The 16487-nt window shown below is 42.9% G+C and overlaps 3 protein-coding genes and 1 long non-coding RNA gene across 6 annotated transcripts in view; 2 read left to right on the top strand and 2 right to left on the bottom strand.

Moving 5' to 3' along the window:
• The window catches only part of LOC147046014 (guanine nucleotide-binding protein G(olf) subunit alpha), a 28563-nt gene extending 20949 nt beyond the window's left edge, over positions 1 to 7614 (top strand). For both annotated transcript variants that reach the window (XM_085929668.1, XM_085929669.1), the window contains exons 6-12: positions 4269 to 4323; positions 4408 to 4481; positions 4570 to 4628; positions 4711 to 4831; positions 4918 to 5048; positions 5132 to 5199; positions 5405 to 7614. In XM_085929668.1, coding sequence (XP_085785794.1) covers positions 4269 to 4323; positions 4408 to 4481; positions 4570 to 4628; positions 4711 to 4831; positions 4918 to 5048; positions 5132 to 5199; positions 5405 to 5551 — 655 coding nt within the window. In that variant the 3' untranslated portion in view covers positions 5552 to 7614. The remainder of the gene's footprint in view (positions 1 to 4268; positions 4324 to 4407; positions 4482 to 4569; positions 4629 to 4710; positions 4832 to 4917; positions 5049 to 5131; positions 5200 to 5404) is intronic.
• Positions 7458 to 12791, bottom strand: mppe1 (metallophosphoesterase 1). Of its 2 annotated transcripts, XM_085929671.1 has the most exons (10): positions 11770 to 12790; positions 11518 to 11669; positions 11338 to 11446; positions 10952 to 11055; positions 10090 to 10170; positions 9898 to 10006; positions 9767 to 9829; positions 9529 to 9651; positions 9329 to 9469; positions 7460 to 8829 (listed from the first exon to the last, which is right to left on the bottom strand). In XM_085929671.1, the coding sequence occupies exons 2-10, from the start codon at positions 11580 to 11582 to the stop codon at positions 8644 to 8646; spliced, it is 981 nt and encodes a 326-aa protein (XP_085785797.1). In that variant the 5' UTR covers positions 11583 to 11669; positions 11770 to 12790; the 3' UTR covers positions 7460 to 8643. The 2 variants fall into 2 exon arrangements, with proteins under 2 accessions (XP_085785796.1, XP_085785797.1); XM_085929670.1 differs by having other exon boundaries at positions 7458 to 8829; positions 11518 to 12791.
• On the top strand, positions 8721 to 13758 carry LOC147046012 (uncharacterized). The gene is made up of 4 exons (XR_015068155.1): positions 8721 to 9139; positions 9332 to 9421; positions 9506 to 9690; positions 9904 to 13758. It is a non-coding gene; the product is annotated as an uncharacterized LOC147046012 (long non-coding RNA).
• On the bottom strand, positions 12888 to 14649 carry LOC147046011 (cathepsin Z). Its single transcript, XM_085929673.1, has 6 exons — positions 14496 to 14649; positions 14074 to 14237; positions 13818 to 13997; positions 13516 to 13666; positions 13284 to 13449; positions 12888 to 13153 (listed from the first exon to the last, which is right to left on the bottom strand). The coding sequence occupies exons 1-6, from the start codon at positions 14633 to 14635 to the stop codon at positions 13037 to 13039; spliced, it is 918 nt and encodes a 305-aa protein (XP_085785799.1). The 5' UTR covers positions 14636 to 14649; the 3' UTR covers positions 12888 to 13036.
• Positions 14650 to 16487: the final 1838 nt, after the last annotated feature.

Genomic DNA, 16487 nt, shown 5'->3' with positions numbered 1-16487 from the left:
GATCAACAGTTGGGAACATTTCTGCCGTGTAGAAGATTCGACGACAGATTACCCTATGATCAAATGAAATTTTAGTACGTTGCAAACCCAACGGACAATCTGTTGAATTTCTGGCCAGTCAGGATGGGTCACATCAATTGTTATCGTTTTGGGCAATTAGCATTGTCCGTTAACCTAGTTTAGTCAGTCGACAGCTTGAAAGGCACGCCGCTGACACCTACGCGACTTAAGTGGAACAACATCGACAAAGTGTGGGCAGTCGAGCCGACTCCAGTGCGCACGTTTGTTTTGATCGGGCACCCGGTTAAACTGCGCTCCCTTCCACCCAGTTAAATTGTCGCGGTGTCACTTGCATTATTCCACCGACGTTTATCCCTTTAATCACTCGCTCATCAAATCACCGAGTCTGGTCCACCTGATCTGACGGGATTAGCGGCAAGCTACTTTTAATCATTTGCATTCTAGCGTAATGAAATGAAATGTTTGGACAATTGTAAGCGTTTAGGAGCTAATCCCTTATTTGTATGTTGCATATTTTTCATCCGCACCGCTACTTGTGACGGCGGGCGCTACTGTGGGCTCGGCCTGTCTCAAGGGACCCATGTTAACTGCTCCATGACAGGCAACATCCTTATCAATTATCCCCCTCGCTTCAGCTCTCAACTTGTATAACCCCTCGCGTGTCGGATTCATCCCGGGTGACACGCCACGCCACGCCACGCCGGCTGTCCCAGTCTGTTTGCACAGGGGTGCTACGAGAAACGCAATCACCTCAACTTTAAAGGAGAGAAAGTGAAATATATTATGGAGCCGTCGTCCAAGCGTCAAAAATCGTCATCATCTTGACTATCCAGACCTAAAATCAGTCAGTATTTAATCTTAAACCAAGATAATAAAAACGGAGTGAAGCTAATGAGGATAAATGGTGCACAAAATGGATGGATTTTTGTTATACCACTAATTACCATGATTTGATTGACACGCTATATTAAATCTGTTGACCCATCAACATTTTTTGCTGAACGTAAGGGTTGATTGTCACCAAACAGTACATAGCTCTCGCAGTTGCTGATCTAACATGATGGGTCCTGCTCGGTCCGTTCCGACGTGCGAACGACAGGATGCAATCGAAGCGGCCTGGCGAGCTAGAGGGAGATGAGTGGTATGGACCGACTAGGGTTGCCATGGGAACCCAGCTGCTGAAAGCAGGCAGGCTCAGTGTGCTGCTGCTGCTGCTGCTGCTGCTGCTGCTGCTTCTGCTGCCGCTGCTGTGGCCGCGTAACCGTAACTCTGCCTCCCGCTGGCCGCCAGGTGTAACAGCACCCACTCTTGAGCGTAAAAGAAATCAAAACAGGAGATATATGGAATATTTGAGGTGTATATACAGAGTATTCACAACTGGTCGCTCAACAATCCGATTATATTCTGGCAATGTCAAAAATGTAACTGGTTGCGTGGAAATTTGATGAATTTCAAATTTTCAAACAATCGGGCAAATTACCCGTGTTAGAAACTGGCGGCACAACAATCACATTCATTTATGCTTTGCCAGAAATTGAATGTACGGGTTAGACATAAGTCAAGTGGTCACACAAATAGTAAATGGATTTGAGCTGTGTCGGAGATTCAGCGGCAGATTGCGCAACGATTGTATGAACGTTTGCCGCATCTTAAATTCAACGACTGTTTGTTCACAAATCAGATTACTTTCTGCTCTGGCGGAAATTCAACTGACAAGTTGTGCAACAATCAGATGAAATATCGGGTCTAATCAGTTAAATTTTGGTTGTGCTACAATTTCGGCCATTGAGTCATCCGGTGGTAAAATCAATTTCTGACTGGTCACGCAACAATCTGATTCATTTTGATGTGTGTTTGCCATCATGTCTGGCATGACTAGCTTGAGTGTTGTTAGCGTTGGTTTTAGCTTAGCATCCATAGCCAGCCGCTCTTAGTCATTAGTCATTTACTTTTCATTTGTTGCAGTTTATTATGATTTTTTTTTGTTTTAATCTACACAAGTCTATTTTTAAAGATCCATTGAGCAGTGACAGGCTACTAGCATGTATTAGCTCTCAGCATGTCCGTCCGCGAGGAAGGCCGAAACACGGCGGCCTTGACATAGAACAGCCACTTTTTGTTTACACCAGATTTGGTTTGACTTTCTAGAGTGTCTCCGTTCTGCTGCTCCTATATTTAGGACGGGTCCACAGAGCCGCAGATGGATTGGTCTCATTCTGCGATCCATCATTTCCCTACGCCGTTTTTGTTCCTGTTTGGATGGACGGGCCTGAGATCTTTCCGCAAGACTTGAGATGACTTTCGAAGACATGACTTTTGCATTTCTAGTTTAGCAAATTAACGCCATATTTGATGCTTTAGGAAATGTTATCATTTTTTGCTGTAGTTATGATTGACTGCAGCTGGTTTTTTTTTATAACGGCAGATTTTTTTGTGGGTGCCATACGGCACAATCTAGCATCTACAATCGATGTTTGATATTTATCCCGTCACGGTATTGGTATTTTCATACTTCAGAAAGCACTCTGCTTATTAAGACTTGGTAGTTCAAACACAATTCTTGATTTATTTTCCTCGACAGTCTAAAAATATGCCCCTGAATCAGTATAGTGTATCCACAAATGAGAAGTCTCCCTCTTTATAACTATTTCCATTTGCTTCTGCTGCCATAACTTGCGTGACAATATTTGTCTTTGTCACTTATTACGAGTTGATAGAAAAAAAAAAAATCTATTCATTGAAGAGAGTTGGGGAGGGGCATGGGAAACAAACAAACAAAAAAAAAGATCCTAAAGTTTGAATCATTGTTCAAATAGATATACATGACAAGAAGGAAGTGCTCTTCCTGTCCGTGTGATGCTACTGCTGTCGTGTACAGCAGGTCGGAGGCTCAAGTGAAAAAGTCCATTATGCTGCCGGCCCGGGCGCTTCAAAATATGGAAACTATTGATTAGGCCGCCACACTGCACTGCTAATTAAAGATGTTGTACTATTTGTCGAACCAATTATCAAATGAACACATGAGTGTTACGAATTTCTTTCTGGTGGTGCTCATTTCGAGTATTTGCTGAATATAAGTACTCCATTTCAACATGATGCAAGACCCTGAGGCTTTTTCTGGAGGTGTGTGTGTGTGTGTGTGTGGGGGGGAGGGAGGTCTAGATGGCTGGCAACATGTGACCTGGACCGCATGGGGCCCATGGCCCCAGGCGTCCACCGCGTCGAATGTCCCTGTCTGTATTTTGCCGTCTCTCACGCTTACAGGAGAAAAAAAAAAAAAAAACACCTAAGGAGTCAACTGTCTTGTGTATAAACACAAACAAGCAAGTGTGATATATGAAATGATTTGATCCATGAGAATAAAGTGGAAATTTACTCATCAACTATACAAAGGAACCTTGTACAACAAACAAAACAGTAATTGTTGATGTCCAAATTGTTATGACTCCAGATCCTCATCAAGGTGTTTTATATATTGAAAGAAAAGTTCATATTTTTACCTGCTGAAGGTTATTCCTTGTGATTCTATCTAAAATCTGATCTTTTCTGACAATACACATGTTCATTTGCGTGCAGATGAGATGCACTTTTACTAGTTATGACTTCTGTCGGCCCGAGTGTGAAAAATCATGGCGCCTGTGTTGAATAGTAATTCATGGCTGCGTACGCACGAGTACCAGAGTCGCATGCGATGACAACGGCCCTGGAAAAGGAAGGGGCGGAAGTTCTACATGTACACACACACACACACACTGACCACCACATGCTTCTTTTTCACGCCAGCAAGCAAAGTTATTAATTAAAAACAAAGATACAATCGGCAACTCTCTACGATGTAACTTGTGCTGGCTGGTGTGTGTACCTAATGTAGTGTCTGGTGATGTCACTGCTTTAGCACTGTTGTACATAATGTGATTGTATTGTCTGTCCTATGGTGGTCACCAAGCCTGGGCCCTGCTTTATGTCCAGTTAGGCTAGCATCCGATGCTATCATCCACACACACTGTCTGCCTTATGTAATCCCTCCAGCGAGAGGGGAGGGGGACCAAAAATAGCACAGACTGATCAGCTCTGCCCCCTTGTGGACACAGGCCGCCTCTGCATTCCCTCCCCTTGACTTTTTTTGATGTTTACAATAACCTTTACGGCGGGATGATTGACAAAAGGTGTATATTTAAGGTAATTCATGTTTACAATATGCATGTTATTTACATTGGAAAAATCTGTGTGTGTGTGTGTTCGTATAGTTTCCTCGACAGAATCGACTCGGTAAGACAGAGCGACTACACACCAACAGACCAGGTAAGTCATCCCGCACTCTCAAATTCATTTGACCATCTTTTGCAGTTTCCTACAGTGATTGTCATGTTGTTGGTCTTTTTTCAGGACCTGCTACGCTGTCGAGTATTAACTTCAGGGATTTTTGAGACGAAGTTCCAAGTAGACAAAGTCAACTTTCAGTAAGTATGCCGAGCGTGTATTTTGTGTTGTGACAAGGTGGCGCCACTGAGTTTTTCCCTCACAGTGTTTCGTCTTTTCTACTCACAGCATGTTCGATGTCGGCGGCCAGCGGGACGAAAGGAGAAAATGGATCCAGTGCTTTAACGGTCAGACACTCTCCTACTTTTATTTCTGTTTTGCTTTTTTTTTCTCACGTTGTTGTCTCGTGCGCTCCCCCTCTCGTCACAGACGTCACAGCCATCATCTTTGTGGTGGCGAGCAGCAGCTACAACATGGTAATAAGGGAAGACAACAACACCAACCGGCTACGGGAAGCCTTGGACCTCTTCCGCAGTATTTGGAACAACAGGCGAGTCCCGTTTTGATCCCCCCCCCCCCTCTTCAATTGGAACCAAAAGTAATCAAACCACCCGTGACGTCGGCTTGCTTTTGCAGGTGGTTACGCACCATCTCGGTCATTTTGTTCCTAAACAAGCAGGACATGCTTGCCGAGAAGGTATTAGCTGGAAAATCCAAAATTGAAGACTACTTCCCCGAATACGCTCGCTACACCATACCAAATGAAGGTGGGTTTCTCACACAGCATCGTGGCACTCGGGGCGGCCGTCCGTCCGTCCGTGTGTTTGTTAACAGTCCCTCCTTGTTCCAGCAACTCCTGAACCCGGCGAGGACCCGAGAGTGACGAGAGCCAAGTTTTTCATCAGAGACGAGTTTCTTGTAAGTCGCAAAATACAGAACACGAATGAATCTCATGATTAGCATCAGCTAGCAACAAAAACATAGGAGTTGACCTTGCCGTTCCAATACTTTTGGAGGGGACCGTATGAAGGACTCTGCCCTCTGGTGGCTGGATATTGTGTTGTAAATGTGCTGCACCTTAAGAAGTAACATGTGTCCCTGTTGTTGGTCTGTTGACACATAGCGGATCAGTACGGCGAGCGGCGATGGTCGTCACTACTGTTACCCCCACTTTACTTGCGCTGTGGACACGGAGAACATCCGGCGGGTGTTCAACGACTGCCGGGACATCATCCAGAGAATGCACCTGCGGCAGTACGAACTCTTGTGATGAGACCTTCCGCCTCCTCCTGAGGACCATCAAGTACTACTGAAGTGTGTCAAATCCTCCTCCCTCTTTTTCTTTGACTTTTTTGGGATTCCTCCACAACAAGATTCGGTTGATTCCTTTCCATTTTTTTTTTTGTCATTCCACTAAGCTTCCGGCTACCTCCTTTTCTTTGCCCTCCTGTCTCCTTTTCCAATACATGAAGACACCTACAGGACCTCAGTGTAAAGTGTGTACGCCTGTGTGTGCGAATGCGTGTGTGCCTGTTAGCCCCCCTCCTCAAAGCAAATGAAGAGATAAATGCACTTTGCATTACGTTCCTTGCCCCCCCCCCCCCCTCCCCACACCTTTTTTTTTTTCCTCTCTCAATGATGATGATTTGGATTATTCTCCCACAAGAGGAACACACAATGTAGCATCAATGCGATATTTATTAATCCCGTCACCACTTTTTTTTTTTTTTGGGGGGGGGGTTAAAAATAAAACAAAACGCTTTGTGGAGCGAGAGAAAAGCAAGAACGGGGTGCACGATGAAGAAGAAGTACAGCAAGCCAGAAGGATTTCCCCCCTCCCCATAGGAGCTGCTGCGTGCACTTTAGCCCCCGCTTTCTCTACAGACTCGGACCCCCAACACAACCCACACATACCATCCTTTTACCTGCGGTGAGGGGAGATAAAAATGTATGAATTTTCTTTCTTTATTATTATTATTTTTTCTTTTCTTGTACACTGTGCAAGGTGGAATTCTCCTGTACAGACTGTAAAGTGTAATATTATTTTGTACAAGTTCAATTGAAAAGAAAAACAAATCTACTTGTAGATCTTTGTGCCTTGATTATGGCTGTACCTGTAAAAAAACGAGAGAAAAAAAACGACAAAAAACAAAAATGAGCTCAGATGTAAGTAATGTTTTTTCGACCGCGCTGTACAGCTTGATGTCAAAAACACTTTTTTCTTTTTTTTCTTTTTTTTCTTTTTTTTGTCGGCAGCAAAACATGGAGACTGCGCGAAAGGGGGTGGTTGGGGGGAACTTTCTCTGTAGACTTTAGTTTTTTTTCTGATTTATAAAAAATATAAATAAACTGCTGTTTATTTAAAAAAAAAAAAATACAAATAAACATTCTAGGGAAAGAATCCTAAAATTATACATTATGCAAATTAACCACTTACCTGCAGTGAGGACCACATGTTGCAGCACCATTGCCTTTTCTTTTGCTGTTTTTAGGGGGATTTTTATTATACCCCTCTATTTAATTGTATTATTATTGTTATTATTAATATTATTATTAATTTTACAGCTTTAAAACACACATTGGAAATCCATTGAAAGTGTCCAAATTGCAACCTGGTGTTGTTTTAATAGGAACCAATATTATTATTATTTTTTGTTTTGTTTTACTTTTTTTTTTTTTTTTTTTTAAAGTGCGTGCGAGATCTTGTGTATATAGACTCACACATGCATTGTGTGTGCGCGTGCGTGTATGAATGTGCGGACAAAGAATTTTATAATTGTATGTACATGTAAATTTATAGGTCTATATAAATATATATGTACACTTATACATGTTTAATTATGTGTGTGCCTAGGTGTACATACCTATGTATGTATACGCTAAATATGTATACATACACACATAGGAAAGCATGTCTAGAATGGAGACGAATAAATGAGCGTGTGCAATATTGGTCATGTATTGGGGGGGGAGTCTTATGGGAGCCATATGCGATATAGGCACAGACACTATGAATGTGTGAGCAGCGCCCAATAAGATGAGCTCTTCTCCTTGTACAAAAAAATGTGTGAGCAGCGCCCGACAAGATGAGTTCTTCTCCTTGTACAAAAAAAACAAACAGAAAAAAAGTCAACATCAGCCTTTTCTGATACACTACAAACACACACACACACACACACACACACACACACATGTGCGGTTGACTTGGTCTGTAGGGGCCGAAACCTCGCTCGACCCCAGGATGACGATGAAATGATATTTTTATTTTTATTTAAATAAAGAGGCACATTAGAGACATTTTTTTTTTTCTTTACAACACGTGTCCTGAATCCACACTTGTTGTTTTCATCATTTGTTCACGATACATACGAACCATTTTTTTACGTTTTGGTATTGGTGAGCAATATTTTTTGTTTGTGGAAAAAGAAAACGTGAAGCAATGTTAACAAAAACACATATGAAGTTTCTTAAAGTGTTACAGCAGTAACTTGAAGACGTGGGCATTCTCTCAGATGTTTACAAAACGTGTTAACTTTGCGGACACTACGTTTTGGATATTTACAAGTAAATTAGGTTCTTTCAAGCCACGTTATGTTCGGTGATCACAAAAATTTTAGACTGACCCTTGAAGAAAAAAATATGCGTACATTAAGTTCCTTCCAGACAAGGGGGGGGGGGGGGGGCTCAGACTTCTAACAACAAAAACACACGACCATAAATTGTCATGGGTCTTTCTAAAACCAACGTTAATTAGTGAAGCTTGATTACATTTACAAAAGTGCATAGATTGGGTCCTTTAAGATTGACTTAGCTTTCTATTTTTAAAAACAGTTTTCTTGGATGTTTTTGCATGGCATAATCATGGCAATTTATTGTTGTTAATTGGAAATATGTCAACAAGCTTTCTAGAACCCTCACAAATATTTGGTAAAGATGTGCCAAGATCAGAATCCCCCCTCAACAAACCGACAATGTGAGATGAGATATGAATTTTTAGTTCACAGTGAATTAACATGATTGATCCAAGCACATTTGACACCTAAAATTGACAATAATAGAAATAAAATAGTGTTTCTTAATGCTCAAAACAAGGCAGTTTGTTGAAAACATCACATCTTGGTTTTTTTTTTTTTTTTTGGTCACAAGTGACAACAAACACATAAATATCACAAATTTAAAGTCATTGAAATGACTTAAAATATTAAAATGAACAATTCATGTCCTTCCAAAGTGTCATAAAAAGCAACAAAGCAATGCAGTTTTTTTTTCAGGGACGCGGTCAAAACGTTTCTCGGTCAACTGGGGTTGATATGCGCTTCTCTTCCAGTTTCTCTATGCAGGGGTTTGTGGGTAATGTAGTTTTTACAGCGACTTGTGCTTCCCCAGCAGGCAAAGGCTGAGGCACTGCAGCAGGCCCTTCATCCATAAGCAATGCGCCAGGATGAGAAGCAGCAGGCAGCCGCCGGTTGAGGTGTACACACCGATCACTGTGCTTTCCTCCGGCAAGAAACATTTGGACAGTGCGTAACTGTCAGCTGACACAGATGCCTGTTAAAGAGAGAGAGAACAAAATGGACGATTTAAAGGGCCAGTTGACAGAAGGACCAGGAGCACGTTCTTAGCATCATGTAACCAATGATGAAAAAGTCAATCAACGTGATGAAGCTGTCTTAAGAATTGATTCATCAACAAAGAATATTTTAGAACCATTTTTTTTACCTTACAATTGGTCAAATCCTCTGATGAGTAATTGCTCATTAATCTCAAAAGAAGTTATATTTTATATTGAACCAAAACAAAAACATTTTGCAAACTTTCTCTGCTTTTACTTTGGAAAAAGAAACACTAAACAAGTTTGGTGAGTACAACAGTGCTGCCTCTTGTGTGATATTGTTTGATAGTGATTTTGTTGTTTTATCAATAAATAATATATAAATGAGGGGGGGTGCAAAATAAAATTGTATTCGATTAATCGATGGATTGTATTGTAAATAATGGCCTCCAATTGTCTACTTTCATGCTTGTACACATTGGCACCCTGACCCACCAGGATGAAACTGGGATTGTTGCGGTTCCTCCAGCTGAAGGATGGCACGCTGACTTCCGGGTACTTGTTATCGTGGAGGACCTCGCAGCCGCTGTGGGTGTGGCCGCTCAGGATGAGGCGGGGCTTGAACCACTGCAGTAACTGACACCAAAACTCCTTCTTCATATGTATCATCAGGATTTCAGACAAGACCTCCTCACCTTCTGGGACGCCTCCTTGGACAGCACGTCGTACTTCTCCCTGAATAGAAGGTGGCGCTCACCGGGCGGCGCCGCGTCCGTTCCCGTACAGCCTGCGTCGCTCACTCTGTAGAGCGGGTAGTGCTACAAAGTGCCAAGCGACCCCATCGTCATCATCACAAGGTAGGTTTATTAAAAAAAAAAAAAAAAAAGTTAAAATATGTACGTTATTTTGTGGTTAATGAGTTAATGAGCTCACCTGCAATATGATGGGTGGTGTGGGAGGATACACATGCGTGCCCTCACAGCCAACCCCCGAACCCTGTGTAGACATGACTTGATTCATTTTCATCCATTTTTTTTTTTTTTTTGCATGTGCCACCGACTTGCCTGCAGAGAACAGTTGAGGTTCTTGGAGAGTCTGATGAGCTCCTTCTCAACCGATTGGCAGATGGGGCAACCGTCACCGTGCAGCGCCACGCTGTTCACCAGCAAGAAGCTAAGCACACACACACACGCATATTTAAATCAGCCACCATTTCCGAATACTTCTACTCTGTCAAAACATGAGAACGGACTCACTTGACTCCATTTTTGGTGACTATCCTGGTGGAGGAGGCGTTGAAAACCTTCTCGAAGCGCTGCAATTTGAACCAGTCCATCCTACAGGGGGCGACAAAACACTACTTTCAGCATAATGGTGCAATGTTGACTTTAGTGGTAAGCAGTAGAACTACTCTATAATCTACACTCTACTTAAGTAGAAGAAAAAAAATGGCAATACCATGTCCGAGTAGGCTTTCCCTGACATTCTTTGTACAACACAGAAGCGATTTATCTCGGTCTTATTTTTCACACCAGCTCATTTCAACTTTTGCACTTCAACCGCTTGACTAGCTGCTGTTGGACATTTGTTTACATCCTTGTTCTTGCCTGGCTGCTTGGTGCTGACTTACCTGACCGGTTTGCAAACATGTTTTGCTTTCAATTTGACTTGTTTCCTGTGTGCGGCCATCACGTAAGGGTAAACGTGATGATGAATCACGATGATTCGTATACATATACATATCAGTTAGTTATAGCGAGCACACTCATTAAAATGGAATTATATCACTGATACAAACTAAAAAAAAAAAAAAGATAAAATGAAACTAAATCAAATCAATCCAAATTCTAACCACTCCCAAAATTTTACTTCCATTACTTCACTATATTTAATATCAGAAATTACTGTTGATGCCTATTGTAGATACAGCCAATAAGACCCCCCCCCCCCCCCCCAGGAAATATTATATTGTACAAGATGATTAGACATTTTCGGTTAAGATACTTTCATGTCTTGTTTTCGGTTTAATACAGTGCACCCGCCCACTCAAGTATGACTCATAAACTACCAATCAAAGTCCAATCTTTTGCTGACTCCACAAACAGCGTCAGTCCTTACTCGTAATGGAAGCCAATGTCGTGATTCCCGACCAGGACCACCAGGTCCGTGTCCTCGGAGTGGCGGAACATCCTGTGGAAGCGCCGCACGTCGTCCTCCCAATGCTGCAGCGAGAAAGACACAAAGTTGTGTCTCATGTTTAGCGAGAGTGACAGCATTTTGTGTACAAGCAAGATATTTTCTTGAAAATATATTTAAAATTCAGGCAGATTCGAAGGCTGAACTTCAGAATTATAAATGTGATCCAAAAATGGTCCACTTTTATTGATGACCAGAGTTCTGAATGTTCTGAACTCCCTCCCGTAGGCCAGTGTTGTATTGAGACAATTGCTCACTATTGCCTGACACCCTCTGCAGTTGAGTAAACACCCCCGCACCGCCCTTACCTTCTTTGAGCTCCACTTGCCTTCATCGAAGATATCCCCCAATATGAAGACCACCTCGGGCCTGAGGAGCCACAGAGCGGTCTGGAAGGCGCGCTCCATCTGCCATTCTCTGCGCATGCGTACATTGCTATTGTTATGGTATTAATCAATCAGTGAAGGTCAGAAGATTGCCCAGCGTACCTCCTGAGCTTGTCAAACCAGTGGCCGCCGACGGCCCCCAGAAGATGCGTGTCGGACAGCACCATGGCGCGGACCGGCGGCGCGTCCGGCGGCCCACCGTCGATGCCGTTCCCTCCGCCACCGCGCGCATGCTCCACGCGGGGCCAGGCGCACTTGAGGATGGCGGGGAAGTAGATGAGATACTCGCAGAAGAAGAATGTGCCACCAAGCAGCAGCATCAGCACGGTGGCGAGCAGCCACCTGACGCCGAACCTGGGCATGGGTCTCATCTCAGGACGTGATGGAACGATCCATGAGGCATCTTCTCCTCCTTGTCCTCTTCCTTCTTTTTCACAAATCCAGCCCGATGTGGCTCATGATGGCGGATGAAGATGTCGGGTGTAAAGTTGAGAGAAAAACAAAAATAAAAACGTAACGCGAGGAGAAACGCAGTCCGTCAAGCCCCGCTGCGACCGTCAAGCTACACTTACGACGCACTTCCGCTTGGATTCCAAAATAAATGCAAAAAGGGAAGCGAGCCTCCCCAAAACATTCCTTATGTTTTTTTTTAGTCAAACACAGTGGACGAGCTTGTCCCCCTTGGTGCAGTCTGAAATTCTTGAAGTAAAAAAAGCTTAAGTTCACTTAATAAGCAAAACTTCAAAATTAATATGCGCAATTTTCACTCCCGTCCCATCCCACTCCCATAGAAAAAAAAATCTCATCCTATTCTTTCTGGACAATCCTGTGCAGTCAATCAAAACAAACAGACAAAGAACTAAAGTTGCATTTTATTCATTCATGATCACACGCACACACTCATTGTAGCAGATGGGGCCAATAGGATCTATGGGATTAAGATTCCATCCAAGCCGGTTGTGCTTGTCGTGCATTTGCCACCAAACTGGTTCCATGAGCTCCTGTTTGTACCACTTTGACCCCTCACGATGTCCTTTGGTGAGCAATTCCTCTCACATGACATAATGGTCGGTTGAAATGCATTTCTCAGACTCTTTCACTTCTTGTTTATAAGAAGAAGATGTTTTTGTATATGTTGAACAAGTCTTCTCTGCCCCCATAATATGACAGTGAGAAAGTTTGCAATGAGATTGTATTCGTTTTTAGCACGGCTCATATGCTGTTAATCATTAAACAGTTCAGAAGGGTGTGACTTTTGTGTGGCCTCCAGAAAGCAAAAAATGTGGGCGGAGGCTCAGGCCCTCTCCAGATGTTCCGTCTCGCTGTGCTCTCAACACTGCTGTGCATTGTTAGCGTGCGTGTTTGTCCCGTGTGCGCTGAGTGCAATCAAAGCCTGCCCCTATAGGCCAAGATTGGAACTACATCTTGATTTAGACAGGTAGTCCAGTCCTCAGTGAATTTGTTTATTCCATTCACCTTAAAAAACATTGACACACAAACCACTGAGGAGCAACCATCTTGTCTCTCTGTGATAGTCGACACTGAAGAAGAAAACATTTTGGGATCATTTCCCCATAAAAAGTAGTCATGAATACTGTACAGGAACATGAATAATGACAATCTATGACATAACAATAGGATCTCCATATGCACAGCGTTTCTCAATCCCCAAGTTGAACCAGTTGCCTTTGCCACCTTTAAAGGCACTGGTGACCATTCGCGCCCAGCCATGTTCTCCCTGGAAAAAAAAAATAGACATGGCTTTTCCATTATTGATCTCATTATTTTCGATTTACCCACTTCAGCCAATTAGCAACATATATTTTTAATAGGCAAGGATGTCAATCAAAGCATCTGACTGCACTTACCCAAAACTCTCCCCAGGAGTTCCTGACGATCCAAAACTCCGTGCCGTCATCCGCAACGCCCCATCCGGCGACAGACACAATGTGATTGGGCAGCGAAAGGGGGTGAAATTCTGAAAAGATGCCCCCCGAGTACCTTTCAAGCCCCTTGGTGGCCATTAGAGAACAACTACCGAAAAGAAAAGAACTTCAGCTCTTTGTCTCCCTCATCTGGCGAGTACAGGTACTTGGTTACCTGATGGGCCCGTTGGTGTAAATCTCCGCCTTCATGTGGTCTCTCCCGGACACTCTTCCATAATCAGCCACTTTCCACGAGGTATAGTTCCTCACCACGTTGCATGACGTGACTGAGGAGCATGAGCCGCACTGGTTGAAAAGCTCACACTCTGTTGGAATCAAACGAAATGTGGGGAAAGAAAGTAGAGGTCAAATATCAAGAAGTTTAAAGCGAAGATGTGCACAGCCCGCCCCCTACTGGCCACAGGAGGTGTGGTAACGCGGGAAAAAAGTTAACGATGAGTGTAGCATGTGTCTTACTTTGATTTTTAGCTTGGTAGTTGTTGCAGGTCTCATCCGGAATGCCACTCTGATGAGCGTAGGCGTACACCCCCATGTCATCGCCGCCGTAACACGATCCCGCCCCCCCGCAGTCAATGACATTCTGGACCGACAGGTACGCCAACGGCCAAGCGCCCCCGCGTTTGATGTTGATGCGGTCTAGGGTGAGATTGATAAAAAGTTAACGTGTCTTGTCTCCCCGTGTGCCTGCCTCGCCTTCGCCACGGTTACCGACCGGCAAGGGCGCTAGTGGCTCCCATGGCCCAGCAGGAGCCGCAGTACTGAGGTATGTGCTGGTTTCTTGTGATGCTCACGTAATTCTGCCCGTCCACATTCCTCCAATCCCACGAACGGGGAAGGTCGGACACCTTCATGTACTCGTGGGGTCGAGGGTGTGTTCTATAGAAAAAAAAGACATTTTATTTCTGATTAAAATAGGGCACTGTGTAGAATATAAAACATAGTTTGTATTTCATTTTACTGCTGTATTTTTATTTGTTACTTTATAATTATTTTGGAACCACAGATTTATGTTTTATTTTTTTTTATCAATACTATGGAATAAGTCGTCACTGATATCACTAGCACATTACAGGTAGTTACTGAAGACAGAAACCTTCTCAACAGAGCAGCAAAAGAGCACGTTTACGAACTCACCGAACAAAGTCTGGCCTGCTGTCATTGATGGGTTTGTAACATGGTTCGTTTAGAAATTGAGCAGCGTTTCCAAACGGCACAAACAACAAAAAACAATAACAACAGCGTAACAACATAAGTACAGCCGAGCAGGGCGCCATGTTGGTATTGCTTTGTCACGTGACTAGGAGTCATTATGGCGCGCCCTTGTGGCCAAATGGGACATGACATGAACGAAGTATGACGTAAGACAATTCAAGGTTTTTTTGAAATCTTTATTTTTTTTATTTGTTGACTACCGGTGACGTTTTAAAGGTGGTGCAGGATAACGAGCCATCTCCGTCCATGAGTGAATTTGCTGTCTCAGCAGGAAACTTTACTTTGACTGTATAAACTTGGTTGCCTGCTTAAATTGCATTACACCTAATGCACCGATACTGCGTGTGCATGTATGTAGGTGTGCAAATATGTGTTCATGTTTAGGTGATGGGGAGGTCTGCAATGTTAATGATTAAAGATTCAATCAAATTACATGTGCATTTGGAAGCCACCACGAACCAGCGATAGAGTAATCCACCTCCACTTTGCTGCATTGACTTCATCCTTGTGGTGATGCCCTGCTGCTGATCATGATGATAATAATGCTGATGAGCAACCTAAGGCCTTGTGCTTTCTCCGGAAGAAACAACATGTCCGTAAAAGTGTGTTGTGTGTGCTGCCCAGCATCTCGGCTATCCAGTCCAACGGGTGCATTAGGTGGCTCGGCTCCATCCTACTGCTCAATGACAACAATAAACAAGTGGTTGAAAGCCATTATCTCGACTGACATCATCAAATAACGTTCACTCCATTTGTCTTGGCCTGTTCCGGTGTTAAGTGAAAAGAAAACATCATTTCCGAGGAAGCGTGCCAAGCGCCGAACCCCGGCCTGTAGCATCGCGTTGGATACGGCCTTTCACGCAGAGATCTTGCAAGACAGTTGCATTCTCCACTCTCAATGATGTTGGGCCAAGATGCATCTAGTGCTGAATCATCGTCAATGTTTTAACCAGTCGGGTCCATTTGGGAAGAGGTCAATAAGTCCCTCTTCAGCATGGGATAAATAATGGATCAAAGACAAACATTCCCCTCAACATTGGCAGGGAGTGATTGAACTGGCACATCCTGACGTAAATCACGGCCCGACGTTATCGACTGCTGTGGCAGTGACGACGGCATCCGGCCCGTTTGGGTCAGCGCCTCAAACTGATGTCCAGCTTGTCCCGTATCAACCGCTCAAGCTGTTCACTCCCATCATGCTTTGCAGAAACTGATAAATTATGTCGTTTCAAAAGATCAAGGCACTAGCGCAGTGCGGCTTTTGTCAGTGCATTTGATCTACTGAAAATATTGATTACTGTCAACATGTAGCTTTGTGAAATATTCAAAAATACATCCAATTATCCCGGTCTTCAAATAATGGACATTCATTTGTACCTCTATTGTCATATCTGACATGGCATTAATTTAACATATTAACATAGATTCAATTCGTAGACTTCCACACATAAGTAAACCATCCCAGTTGCCCGATTGTTATAATTAACAATATAATTGACGTATTCAGAATTTATTTAGTCTTTAAATTCAAGTAATAGATACCCCTATTATTTTTGCAAAGAAAAATCATCTTTACATTTTTGTTGGAACTGTAGAATACAAAAAAAATCATTAGAATATTATTCTATAAATGATTATACAGTATTACTATATTATACTGTACTATATAGTTGTTTAAGTCGAATTAGTTCACAACAAACCTATTTTGAATTACTATTGACAAAGTAAAAATCTTTCCACAATAGATTTTTTTAGTTAGAGCAGTATGTCATTAAAACGATTAATATGTGCTCCTATGATTGCTGTATCATTATTATTATTTTACCAATTCTTTCACTAAAAACGCAATTTGAATAAAAAAAGTTTAATAATGAAAATTCCCTTGACTCAATTAGAAGTGGATGCGCAGGTCCT

The sequence above is a fragment of the Syngnathus leptorhynchus genome, chromosome 14, assembly GCF_054491065.1.
Source record: "Syngnathus leptorhynchus isolate UIUO chromosome 14, UIUO_Slep, whole genome shotgun sequence".
NCBI classification, from domain to species: domain Eukaryota; kingdom Metazoa; phylum Chordata; class Actinopteri; order Syngnathiformes; family Syngnathidae; genus Syngnathus; species Syngnathus leptorhynchus.
This window is presented reverse-complemented; position numbering and strand designations above follow the sequence as displayed.

Excerpts from the sequence above, each read along its gene's own strand:
- mppe1 (XM_085929670.1), bottom strand. The coding sequence starts at position 11,786 with ATGAGACCCATGCCCAGGTTCGGCGTCAGGTGGCTGCTCGCCACCGTG. Across the intron at positions 11,447-11,517 it reads TGGTTTGACAAGCTCAGGAG|AGAATGGCAGATGGAGCGCG; the intron begins GTACGCTGGGCA and ends ACGCATGCGCAG. Across the intron at positions 10,007-10,089 it reads GTCACCAAAAATGGAGTCAA|CTTCTTGCTGGTGAACAGCG; the intron begins GTGAGTCCGTTC and ends GTGTGTGCTTAG.
- LOC147046011 (XM_085929673.1), bottom strand. The coding sequence starts at position 14,635 with ATGGCGCCCTGCTCGGCTGTACTTATGTTGTTACGCTGTTGTTATTGT. Across the intron at positions 13,667-13,817 it reads CTACCAAGCTAAAAATCAAA|AGTGTGAGCTTTTCAACCAG; the intron begins GTAAGACACATG and ends TGATTCCAACAG. Across the intron at positions 13,154-13,283 it reads ACTCCTGGGGAGAGTTTTGG|GGAGAACATGGCTGGGCGCG; the intron begins GTAAGTGCAGTC and ends TTTTTTTTCCAG.